This window comes from Pelecanus crispus, chromosome W (assembly GCF_030463565.1).
Source record: "Pelecanus crispus isolate bPelCri1 chromosome W, bPelCri1.pri, whole genome shotgun sequence".
In the NCBI taxonomy this organism is placed as follows: Eukaryota; Metazoa; Chordata; class Aves; order Pelecaniformes; family Pelecanidae; genus Pelecanus; species Pelecanus crispus.
Genome location: NC_134675.1, coordinates 5100050 through 5113774, shown reverse-complemented (window position 1 = coordinate 5113774; position 13725 = coordinate 5100050). Strand labels below are relative to the sequence as shown.

General features: G+C 42.5%; 1 protein-coding gene across 1 annotated transcript in view; it reads right to left on the bottom strand.

The window, feature by feature from the left end:
* The window catches only part of LOC142596571 (excitatory amino acid transporter 1-like), a 31360-nt gene extending 19921 nt beyond the window's left edge, over positions 1-11439 (bottom strand). Inside the window, exons 1-2 of the mRNA XM_075725754.1 lie at positions 11210-11439; positions 9443-9485 (exon numbers count right to left, since the gene is read on the bottom strand). Of these exons, the coding sequence (XP_075581869.1) occupies positions 9443-9485; positions 11210-11439 (273 nt within the window). The remainder of the gene's footprint in view (positions 1-9442; positions 9486-11209) is intronic.
* Between the last annotated feature and the right edge of the window lie 2286 nt (positions 11440-13725).

Sequence of the window (13725 nt, the reverse complement as noted above, 5' to 3'; positions counted from 1 at the left end):
GTAAAGTATTTGGAAAAAGTATGTTGTCACCCTGGCAACTCCAGAGAGACACAAATCATTGCAACATGTTGGGGACTGGCCCATGCTTATAGAGCCCTGTTCAACACTATTCAGTACCCTCAAGGGAAAGAGAAGGTCTCTGGATCAGATGACAAAACAACAGGCACTGTGGCTACTCCAACCACAGCCACGGGCACTGCAGCTACTCCAACACCCACCACAGGTACTGCAGCCACTCCAACCCCAGTGACAGGCAACGTGGCTAAAACAGAGAATCAACCCGCACCGGTATCAGTTGCCCCTATACAGAAGAAAAAATACACAAGAAAATCAGCTCGTTTAGTAAGGGATGAAGATGAACCAGGGCCATCACGAGAACCAGAGGAGGAAGAACCCATAAATGAGATGGTAATCACCCGATCCCTATCCCTGAGTGAGCTGCCAGATATGCAAAAAGATTTCAGTCGTCATCCAGGCACATCATCACCTGGCTGCTCCGATGCTGGGATAACAGGGCTAGTAGCCTGGATTTAGAGGGTAAGGAAGCCAAGCAGCTGGGATCTCTTTCCAGGGAAGGGGGCATTGACAAAGCAATTGGAAAAGGGGCAAAACCGCTCAGCCTCTGGAGGCGACTTCTGTCAAGCGTGAAGGAAAGGTATCCCTTCAAGGAGGATGTTTTATACCGCCCAAGCAAATGGACCACCATAGAGAAAGGTATCCAGTACCTGAGGGAATTAGGCATGCTGGAGGTGATTTATAGTGACCTGAACGATGAGCAGTTACCTAAAGATCCAGATGAAGTCAGGTGCACACGACCCATGTGGTGGAAGGTGGTACGGAGCGCACCAGCATCATATTCCAACTCGTTGGCAATACTAGCCTGGAAAAATGATGAGGCACCAAAGGTGGATGAAGTGGCTAGACGACTCCGGGAATATGAAGAAAGTCTCTCTTCCTCCCTACGGGCCTGTGTCTCGGCTGTGGAAAAACTGTCTGAAAAAATATGCCAAGAGTTCCAACAACTCAGAGAGGATATGTCCTAGTCCCCACCTGTATGGACCAGTATCTCAGCCATTAGGAGTCAACGTCCTTCTGCTCAAGAGAGAGGATGGAGAGGATACACAGCACGGGGCACCCTGTGGTTTTACCTGCGTGATTATGGAGAGGACATGAGAAAGTGGGATGGAAAAATCCACCTCGACCCTAGAGGCACGGGTGCGTGAGTTGCAAGGAAAAACTATTACAAAAGGTGGTTCTCCCAGGAAAATTGCAGCTCCAGTTTCCAGTGAGCAGTTCCCCAGACAGAGAAGGAGGTCTAATTTTACTCCTGATCTTAATCAAGGGACTTTTGATTCACATTTACAAGGAGTGAACAACGAATACTATGACCAGTGTTAGAGGGGCCCTGCCTCCAGCCAGGTGGAGGAAAGGGACAACCGGGTTTACTGGACTGTGTGGATTTGATGGCCTGGCACATCAGACGCACAGGAGTAGAAGGCTCTGGTGGACACTGGTGCACAGTGTACCCTAATGCCATCAAGCTATAGAGGGGCAGAACCCATATGTATTTCTGGAGTGACAGGGGGATCCCAACAGCTCACTGTACTGGAAGCTGAAGTGAGCCTAACCAGGAATGAGTGGCAGAAGCACCCCATTGTGACTGGCCCAGAGGCTCCATGCATCCTTGGCATAGATTACCTCAGGAGAGGGTATTTCAAGGACCCAAAAGGGTACCGGTGGGCTTTTGGTATAGCTGCCTTGGAGACAGAGGAAATTAAACAGTTGTCCACCTTGCCCGGTCTCTCGGAGGACCCTTCTATTGTGGGGCTGCTGAAGGTTGAGGAACAACAGGTGCCGATTGCTACCACAACTGTGCACAGGCGGCAATATCGCACCAACCGAGACTGCCTGATTCCCATCCATAACCTGATTCGTCGACTGGAGAGCCAGGGAGTGATCAGCAAGACTCGCTCACCCTTTAACAGTCCCGTATGGCCAGTGCGAAAGTCTAATGGGGAGTGGAGACTAACAGTGGACTATCGTGGCCTGAACGTCATCACACCGCCACTGAGTGCTGCCGTGCCAGACATGCTAGAACTTCAATATGAACTGGAGTCAAAGGCAGCCAAGTGGTATGCCACAATTGATATTGCTAATGCATTTTTCTCCATCCCTTTGGCAGTAGAGTGCAGGCCCCAGTTTGCTTTTACCTGGAGGGGTGTTCAGTACACCTGGAACCGACTGCCCCAGGGGTGGAAGCACAGCCCCACCATTTGCCATGGACTGATCCAGACGGCACTGGAACAGGGTGAAGCTCCAGAACATCTGCAGTACATTGATGACATCATTGTGTGGGGCAATACAGCAGAAGAAGTTTTTGAGAAGGGAAAGAAAATAGTCCAAATCCTTCTGAAGGCTGGTTTTGCAATAAAACAGAGTAAGGTCAAGGGACCTGCACAGGAGATCCAGTTTATAGGAATAAAATGGCAAGATGGACGTCGTCAGATCCCAATGGATGTGATCAGCAAAATAACAGCTATGTCCCCACCAACTAGCAAAAAGGAAACACAAGCTTTCTTAGGCGTTGTGGGTTTTTGGAGAATGCATATTCCAAATTACAGCCAGATCGTAAGCCCTCTCTATCAAGTGACCCGGAAGAAGAACAAATTCAAATGGGGCCCTGAGCAACAACAAGTCTTTGAACAAATTAAACGTGAGATAGTTCATGCAGTAGCCCTTGGGCCAGTCCGGGCAGGGCAGGATATTAAAAATGTGCTCTACACTGCAGCCGGGGAGAATGGCCCTACCTGGAACCTCTGGCAGAAAGCACCAGGGGAGACGCGAGGTCGACCCCTAGGGTTTTGGAATTGAGGATACAGAGGATCTGAGGCCCACTATACTCCAACTGAGAAAGAGATATTGGCAGCATATGAAGGGGTTCGAGCTGCTTCAGAAGTGGTTGGTACTGAAGCACAGCTCCTGCTGGCACCCCAACTGCCGGTGTTGGGCTGGATGTTCAAAGGGAGGGTCCCTCTACACATCATGCAACTGATGCTACGTGGAGTAAGTGGGTTGCACTGATCACACAACGGGCTTGAATAGGAAACCCCAGTCGCCCAGGAATCTTGGAAGTGACCATGGACTGGCCAGAAGGAAAAAACCTTAGAATATCACCAGAGTAGGAGGTGACACGTGCTGAAGAGGCCCCACTGTGTAATAAATTGCCAGAAAATGAAAAGCAATATGCCCTGTTCACTGGTGGGTCCTGTCGTCTTGTGGGAAAGCATCGGAGGTGGAAAGCTGCTGTATGGAGTCCTATACGACAAGTCGCAGAAACTGCTGAAGGAGAAGGGGAGTTGAGTCAGTTTGCAGAGGTGAAAGCCATCCAGCTGGCTTTAGATATTGCTGAAAGAGAAAAGTGGCCAGTCCTTTATCTCTCTACTGACTCATGGATGGTGGCAAATGCCCTGTGGGGGTGGCTGCAGCAATGGAAGCAGAGCAACTGGCAGCGCAGAGGCAAACCCATCTGGGCTGCTGCATTGTGGCAAGATATTGCTGCCCGGGTAGAGAACCTGGTTGTAAAAGTTCGTCATGTAGATGCTCATGTACCTAAGAGTCGGGCCACTGAAGAACATCAAAACAACCAGCAGGTGGATCAGGCCGCTAAGATTGAAGTGGCTCAGTTGGATCTAGACTGGCAACATAAGGGTGAATTATTTATAGCTCGGTGGGCCCATGACGCCTCAGGCCATCAAGGAAGGGATGCAACATATAGATGGGCTCGTGACCGAGGGGTGGACTTAACTATGGACAGTATTGCACAGGTCATCCATGAATGTGAAACATGCGCTGCGATCAAGCAAGCCAAGCAGTTGAAGCCCCTCAGGTATAGTGAACAACGGCTGAAATATAAATATGGGGAGGCCTAGCAGATTGATTACATCACACTCCCACAAACCCACCATGGCAAGCGCTATGTGCTCACCATGGTGGAAGAAACCACCAGATGGCTGGAAACATATCCCGTGCCCCATGCCACTGCCCAGAACACCATCCTGGGCCTTGAAAAGCAAGTCCTGTGGTGACATGGCACCCCAGAAAGAATCGAGTCAGACAACGGGACTCATTTCCGAAACACCCTCATAGACACCTGGGCCAAAGAGCGTGGCACTGAGTGGGTATATCACATCCCTTACCATGCACCAGCCTCCGGGAAAATCGAGCGATACAATGGATTGTTAAAGACTACCCTGAGAGCAATGGGTGGTGGGACGTTTAAACATTGGGATACGCATTTAGCAAAAGCCACCTGGGTAGTCAACACCAGGGGATCTTCCAATCGAGCTGGCCCTGCCCAATCAAAACTTTTACATACTGTAGAAGGGGATAAAGTCCCTGTAGTGCACATGAAAAATATGCTGGGGAAGACAGTCTGGGTGACCTCCCCCTCTGGCAAAGGCAAACCCATTCGTGGGATTGCTTTTGCTCAAGGACCTGGGTGCACTTGGTGGGTGATGCGAAAGGATGGGGAAGCCCAATGTGTACCTCAAGGGAATCTGATTTTGGGTCAAAATAGTCAGTGAACTGAATTCTGTGATATTAATTGCTGTATAATTCTGTATGTTATCTCTTAACTGTATGTTAATGTTAAGTATATAGTACTGTATGTTATGGTTGCTATATGCCACATCAATGGTATTACAGTGAGAATTGCCCAGCTTAATGAAAATGAACTTTGATGAAACCGTGTTGGAATGAGAACTGGCTTCAGCATGCAACAATCCAACACTGCACACCACCTCTCCTGCTCTGAAAGACTGTGATGACAGATGGAACCCAAAGTCATGGGCTAAATGAACTCAATGGACATTTTAGAGGGATGGGCCATAGATGAAGGGAATGATATCTGTGTGTATATATCAAAACAAGATAGGGAAACCGGTGGTGAGATAATTAGAACACATTGGAGAGGGGAGGGCCTGTGCATGACATAGATGGTATAGAATAAGGGGTGGATACTGTCCTGGTTTTGGCTGGGATAGAGTTAATTTTCTTCCTAGTAGCTGGCATAGTGGTGTGTTTTGGATTTAGTATGAGAGGAATGCTGATAACACACTGATGTTTTGGTTGTGAAGTACTGCTCATGCTAGTCAAGGACTTTTCAGCTACCCATGCTCTGCCAGGGGCACAAGAAACTGGGAGGGGGCACAGCCAGAATAGTTGATCCAAACTGACCAAAGGGCTATTCCATACCATATGACGTCATGCTCAGTATATAAACTGGGGGGGTGGCCAGGGAGCAGCGATCGCTGCTCGGGAACTGTCTGGGTGTCAGTCGGCGGGTGGTGAGCAATTGCATTGTGCATCACTTGCTTTGTATATTGTTAGTATTATTATCATTATTATATTATTAGTATTATCATTTTACCTTATTTTATTTACTAAACTGTTCTTATCTCAACCCAGGAGTGGTTTTTTTTACTCTTACTCCTCTGATTCTCTCCCCCATCCCATTGGGGTAGGGGGAGTGAGCGAGCGGCTGCGTGGTGCTTTGTTATGGCTGGGGCTAAACCACGACACCCCTTAAGCTGTAAAGCACATGAGAAATAGAATATACTTAATTTAAAAAGAATCTACAGGACATCTTTAATTAAGAACATAGATTTAGGACTGCTAGTCACTGAGTTGAGTTTATTGTTGCTGTAGGATACTTTATTGAATGAATTTTTCAAGCTATATCTTAAAACTGATGAGGTAGTTTGTTCCCACAACTCCTAATTGAAGATTTTTCCAGGACCTCACCTTTTAGGTAATGAAGGTTAAAAACCTTACTAATTCCCACTTTAAATTAAGTCATAGTGATTTCCATTTCTTCTTGTATAAACATTTTTTTTATCTTATAGAGCTCTGTTTCCCACTTTTTTTTTTTTTATCATCTGAATAGTTTTTAGAGCAAACTTCTTTTTGCTTTATATGCTGTGTTCTTTTGAACAGCAACTCCTCTCTCCATTGTGCTTATTTTACATTAATCTTCCTTGAACGTAATGACCAGAATACACCCAGTATTCCAGACAGTCACATTCCTCTTGTTTTATTTCCTCTCTTGGAGTTATGTCACCTAATATATCCTAGAGCTGAATTAGAGGGGGGTTAATTATTTTTTCTTTCTGATGATGACTTCCCACCTCTAAGCAGAAATTACAGTTAATTTCTAAATGTTTATTTCACATGTGATGAAGAGCTACAAGGAGATAACCGAACATGCCAATGTGTGCAAGAGTCAATTCACTTTGTTCTTGTGACTTTATAGTGTTATAGGACATACTACCTTCTTTGGTGTTTGTTAGATATCTCAATACAAAGTGCTTCAACTTTCTTGTCATCTGTAAATTTCATTGTGTGCATCCTGTGGCAATGTCATTCATAAAAATATCAATTGAGATACGCCCAGTCCTTCAGCAACTTCCATTGCTATCTCTACAAATTTTACAATTCTCACAATAAACTTATCCCCTGCTCAACTCTTTCACTTCCTTCATAGTATGAGCCTGGTTAGCTCAGTTGGTTAGAGCATGGTGCTAATAATGCCAAGGTCACAGGTTCTGCTCACTGCAGGGGGGTTGGGCTAGATGATCTCTCAAGGTCCCTTCCAACCCAAAGCATTCTATGATTCTATATTAAAAACTCTGTTTTAGAGAAGTCTAAAGAGCTTAGATCCGTTGCACTTCTGTGGCACCACAAAAAAAAAGAAAAGAAGAAAATGAGCAATCTTGTGGAAGAAAGATTGAAGGTTATTCTGGTAAAATCTGTTTCAGAAACCCATGTTATTCTTTATCTTTTTGAAAAGATATTCTTTATCTTTTTGAAAGGCAGGTCCTGCTTGACCAACCTGATCTCCTTTTATGACCTGGTGACCCGCCTGGTGGATGAAGGAAAGGCTGTGGACGTCATCTACCTGGACATTAGCAAAGCCTTTGACACAGTCTCCCATAATATTCTCCTTGGGAAGCTGGCAGCTCATGGCTTGGATGTGTGCAGTCTTCGCTAGGTAAAAAACTGGTTGGGTGGCTGAGCCCAGAGAGTAGTGGTGAATGGAGTTAAGTCCAGTTGGCGGCCGGTCACGAGCGGTGTTCCCCAGGGCTCAGTTTTGGGGCCAGTCTTGTTTAATATCTTTATCAGCGATCTGGATGAGGGGATTGAGTGCACCCTCAGTAAGTTTGCAGATGACACCAAACTAGGTGGGAGTGTCGATCTGCTCGAGGGTAGGATGGCCCTGCAGAGGGACCTGGACAGGCTGGATCGATGGGCCGAGGCCAACTGCATGAGGTTTAACAAGGCCAAGTGCCGGGTCCTGCACTTGGGTCACAACAACCCCATGCAACACTACAGGCTTGGGGAAGAGTGGCTGGAAAGCTGCCTGGCTGAAAAGGACCTGGGGGTGTTGGTTGACAGCTTGGCTGAACATGAGCCAGCAGTGTGCCCAGGTGGCCAAGAAGGCCAACAGCATCCTGGCTTGTATCAGGAATAGTGTGGCCAGCAGGAGCAGGGAGGTGATTGTCCCCCGTACTCGGCACTGGTGAGGCCGCACCTGGAATACTGTGTCCAGTTTTGGGCCCCTCAATACAAGAAAGACATTGAGGTGCTGGAGCGTGTTCAGAGAAGGGCAACGAAGCTGGTGAAGGGTCTAGAGAGCAAGTCTTATGAGGAGCGGCTGAGGGAACTGGGGTTGTTTAGTCTGGAGAAGAGGAGGCTGAGGGGAGACCTTATTGCTCTCTACAACTCCCTGAAAGGAGGTTGTAGTGAGGTGGGTGTTGGTCTCTTCTCCCATGTAGTTAGCGATAGGATGAGAGGAAATGGGCTCAAGCTGTGCCAGGGGAGGTTTAGATTGGATATTAGGAGAAATTTCTTCACGGAAAGGGTGGTCAAGCATTGGAACAGGCTGCCCAGAGAGGTGGTGGAGTCACCATCCCTGGAAGTGTTCAAAAACCGTGTAGATGTGGCAGTTTGGGACATGGTTTAGTCTAGTCTACCCTTAATTGGTTTAGTGTGGACTTGGTAATGTTAGGTTAATGGTTGGACTGGATGATCTTAAAGGTCTTTTCCAACCTAAACGATTCCATGATTCTATGATTTTTTTTCATGTATTTTTCATTTATTACTAAGCCTTTATTTTTTCCTTCAAGGTACTTGTATCCTTCAGTACAACCGATATCAGGCTCATGGGTTATTAACTGCTTAAATCAATTCCGAAATCTTTTTGAAATTGGAATTTGAAAGGCACTATGATTGCTTTCACCAGTTATTCATAACAACTTCCCAACTTGACAGATTTATTAAAAATACTTGCTGCTAGATGTGTAACTTTTGTGCCCCAATTCTTTCATAATTTTGAAATACAAATTATATAATTCCCCAACTTTGTTACATTAAATTCTTTGAATTTTTTTTCTAGTTTAGATACAGACTTTTGTATTTCCATACTGCTCTTCTGCATCACTGTCCTTACTGAAAACAGAGGCATAGCATTTGTTGGTTTTGCACCTGGGACTAGTTTATCTTTAATCTTGACCAAATCTTTAATCTAGAAAGTCTCTGCTTTTTGGTGGTTATGTAACTAAAGAAAATGTTACTGTTTCTTTTCAATTCTTCTGCAAGATGTAACTCAGCTGGACTTTGGAAAGTTTCTACTTTATCCTCTTGCTTCTTGACCTCCAAATTCCAGCTTTTTTAATTGCTACAGCAATAACTGGTAAATAATATCAGTTCAAGATTGTCTGTGGGGTCAATATGAAGCAGGTAGATTATGGCAATATATATTATAGGTTTCACTGAAATGATAATGTTCTCTTTTTAAAGGAGGAATGTAACTAGTTCCTATTATTTTCTCCGTAGAACAGTTAAGGTTAAGACCAGGCTAATGATAGAGGAATTTGGGAAGCAACATAGAAAGAACATTCCTGTGCACTCCTACCATAGGTGACAGGAAGTCCCCTAGTTTGATTTTGTTATTGATGTCCACAAAATTGTTGCCTCAGTGTCTAACCTATGCACATTTCCCACATGACATTTTTTAACATCTTCCAATCTTTGTATAGATAGTATATATCTCAGTATCTCCCAATTTAACATAACACTGTTTTTGAAAAGTAAATTCTGTATTGACTTTAGTGAAGCTTGCTGTAGACTTATGAATTTGACATTTTGAAAAAACTTATTTTTTGATTTGCTGTGTCAGATGTGTTTTCTTCATTTCTCATAGCTAATACTGAAATGATATGATTGAAAACAAAGCATAGATTTGGTTGGGGGTTTTTTGGTGACAGCTGGCAGGATACATAAAATTTGTTTCTGCTAGTACATGATATTTCTAAAGAAAATATTATTACAGTTCAATCTCTTACTTTATTATATGTTTTAGTTGGAAATAACAAAACATTTTTACCTGTTTAAAGCAAGCTTCCACCAGATTTGGAGGGAACATATTTCTGTGAAAAAGAAAGAAAATAACATGAGAAGTAATAAGATTCTAGTAATACCTTAAGTAGTGGCACAGCTAATAAAAGAATTGACCAGCTAATTTTCAAAGGAATCCTAACACAAATATGCAATTGTGTATACAGTGAGTAGAGCTTTGCATATAGCATTGGCCTGGTTAGCTTTATCAGGATGAAATATAGTAGGGTTGGATAGATCCTGTCAATTGCAATCTCTGTATCCAATATTGTATAGCAGGTCTGGTTATGGAGCAGAATATTAGCTAAATTACCAAATGAACAAAGCTCTGTGGGTCAGTGTTGACTTTTAATTTTGTATTTATTAATGCTGTCTGAATCCAGATGAATAAAGAAGTTATTAATATTTAATGCATTTCTACTTCTCAATTTTTGCAGTCACGTAGCCTAGTACGTCATGACATTTATCACTTGATTTAGAGTCTTGTTGTGATTAAGAAATAAAAATTTCTGAAGTCTGAGTATTCTTTAATAATAACACATACACATATAATTATATATGTGCATGTATACTTGTTAGATATGGGGTTTTGCTTGTTTGCTTTCCAGAATGGTGACATTTCTGAGCAATTTAGAAGCACCCTAACTGAATAAATCTTGAGGAACCTGAGTGCAAACCTCTTCATGGGTCTTTCCGAAGTCCCCCTTCCTGGCAGCATGACTCTTGGAGGCCTTTCTCCATGTCTCTGGCTTCTCCAGATGGGTTAGTGGAACACAAAATTTTGGTGGCTTTACCTGTGGAAAAGCTCCTGAGTTCAAAACCTCAGCTTCCCTACTCCCTGGAATACATCTGTGACATATTAGCTCTACAAAAGAATCATAGAATCATTTAGGTTGGAAAAGACCTTTAAGATCATCAAGTCCAACTGTTAACCTAGCACTGCCAAGTCCACCACTAAACCATGTCCCTAAGCACCACATCTACACATCTTTTAAATACTTCCAGGGATGGGGACTCAACCACTTCCCTGGGCAGCCTGTTCCAATGCTTGACCAACCCTTTCGGTGAAGAAATTTTTCCTAGTATCCATTCTAAACCTCCCCTGGTGCAACTTGAGCCCATTTCCTCTCGTCCTATCGCTAGTTACTTGGCAGAAGAGACCGACACCCACCTCACTACAAGCTCCTTTCAGGTAGTTGCAGAGGCACTGCAGAGTCTCTGAGCAAGGAGAAAACAAGCTTTTATATTTGCGCCCCTCTATTTCAAGCATTTTACTTGCCTGTTCCTGGAATTTGTTTCCCATCCATACAATTTAACAAGGTTGAGTAGATGCACCCAGACTGGTGGCTACAATTCAAAATTAAGATTAATAGCTAAATCAGGGATTCAAGTGAAATGATGAAACTGTCAAAAGCTGGAAGTAAGGGAAAGCAGAGGAATTTGGTAATAAGGATTGTGCTATGGAAGGAGGGGAAAAGACCCATGCAGATAGCAGAACAGAAGTCTTTCTTTTGTGCATGAAAGAAAGAATCTTTCTTTCTTTGAATATTAAAAGCAGTTTCTTCCCTTGCAACAGCCTGATTTGAAAATAAATCCATGTATTCTTTTGTAGCGTTGTAGGGGTTAGAGATATTGATAAGAAAATTGGCTAATTTAGGCAGTCACTGTCTAAAATTCTCTACTATCCTTCTTGTGTGAATGTAAATGTTACTGTTGTCATTATTGGTACAGAAAATGTGCAATATCATAGCCATACCTGATTAAATCAAGAAAGGCATCTGCTGCTGTCACTTGAACAATTTTGCCTTCTCTGTGCATGTTTTCTTTAGTACCTTTCCCAGGGTGGATGATGACCACAATGATTATACCAATCAGTACAGCAATGATCGTAGTACTCATGTAGTAGACTACTGCTCGGACTCCCATCTTCCCTGATGCTTTACTATCCAGGGCAGCAATTCCTAGCAAATTTAAGCACAAGGACATTCACCTCATACAGTTGTGAGTAAAGACTATAAACTCAGCATGATGAAAATGGTTTTGTGGGAAGAGTTTTGCTGACCAGTACATTTAAAGCTACCCAAGGTAAGTTGGCCTCTTTTGCAGCTTGTACTGCCACTGTCCTCCCATCCTACCCCTAATGCTTGTTTTTACATAATTTTCTATTACAAGAGTTACAGCTTTCTGTGCTTTATTAACACTTGTTAAAAGCAAAGATTATTGTTCTGATGCAGTGTGGCACTCCCTATATTCCAGTGAGCCAATTCATGGTTTTTGATTAGCATAGTTACCATAGTCTGAAAAATGTACCTTAGAAATGTGCTGCACCCAATTTGTAATGGTAAGAAAGAAAACAGAGCATTCTCAAGTAATGTTGATAATGTTTGCTACAATTAATGTGTATGAAGAGTTTTCTTCAATCCCTAATGGAATGACCTGAGTTTACCTCTGTCCCAAGCCATGGGAGTTTAAAATAGATTAAATGTTGTTAGCTTGTTTCAGAAAATCCTTACTGTTGTATGAATAAGCATTTAGAGTCTTTTATAAGCTTTGCAAAACTTGTGACATTACTCCTAATTCTTGGCTTGTCTTAATGCATCTGATCTAATATGAATGCTAGGGTGCTCAGTATGGCATCTGCTAAAGTATTTGTTCATGAGATTGCACCAACAGGGATGCACTGTGTTTTTTTTAAATGAAGGTGCAGTTCTGCCAGGGAAAGAGCTCTGAATTTCTGAGGAGTGTCTCATGAGGACTGTCAGAAATGGAAATGCTCTTTCTCTTTCCAAACAGGTGCAGTTAGTGTTCCTCTCCTTAAAATGCCCCTTTGCTCCTTCTCCTTAAAATTTGAAGTAGTCAATAACTTCCCCACACTTCACCTGGAGGGCTACACCATCTGTCTCAAAACAGTGCTGGTGTTTCTTTTTGGAATCATGTTTTCAAAGTGCAGAATGAAGAAAGAGGTTAGGAAAAGAGCTCTTTGCTTTATTATCTCCTCCTATGTACCTCTATATGGCACTGTCTAATCCAAACTTTTGTGGACTGCCCACATATTTATCTAGATGCTATCTTTGAACGTATAGAAGGTAACGAAAGATGCCTACCTTCCACTCTGGGTACTTATCTCAGAGGAGAAAGCATTTAAAATAAGGCAAAAGGACTGTGTGAATATAAATAATATGGCAACATAAAACTAGAATCGTGGCCTGGGAAAACTAAATATTTTCTCAGAATGCTTATCATTATAGATATACCATACTTCTGTCTATCTTCTAAAGGAGGAAATATGTGCTACTGGAGTTACAGTGAAACTACTCTAGATAGTCACTGATGTAACTGAGATCAAGGCTGTATTCCAGGCTCTGATCAAATCTTCAAAGTATAAAACCAATCACATGCTTCATACTTACCCTTTCATTTCAGCTAGGGCTTGCCTGTCCTTTTGGCAGAAGCAATTAGAACCAGTAAGATTTGTACCCACAGAATGAATTGCAAGGGTGATTACTAGATTTGCACCCTGAATTGCTTGATTTATATGTGCCATTGTAGTGGAAGAACAAAGTGTTACATGCACAGGAAGAAACTGAAAATGGAAATCCAACATTTGAAGCACTTGATCCTTCATTTCTCTGCTCAGCTTTTCCATCAGTAAAACTGGATGATAATGCTTGTGGTAAGTTTACATTTATGTTTTGAAATTCTGTGAGGGAAATGGTAAATGCTACCAAGTAATAAATAGTTAGTTTTACAAACAGGAAGTAAATCCTATAGCCAGTCTTGGCAGATGAAGTATTGCTTGGCTTTTTAGAGTCCTCAAATTAATGCAAATGCAAAATAATGCAAATATAATTAACCAATGCATAAAAATAAAGTTGAGAATTGTTGGAGTCTTTCAGAGCTGCTACTGAGTTGTACAATGTTTATATCAGACAGAATTTGTAACAAATTTTATTTTTAAAGACTCAGTATATAACTTTAAAAGAAGTGTAATTTAAAAAGTGAAAAATGAATGCATGCATACTAGTCCTGTCAATTTTGTCTTTAAATATTTTAATTGCTGGTTTATGTTCTTACTTGCTATTTCTAAAGTAGCAGCAATAGGCTGTGTAGTTTTTCCATTTTAGCTAAGATCAACTTTAAACTTGGTTTACATCCTAAGCATGAAAAGGTAAATTTAACCTATATAGTTTGGTGAGAAGATTTGGAAATGCACAGATGTTAAATCAGTCAGTTCTCAGTATCCTGCCCTTGCCAGGTAATAGATTCAGGACC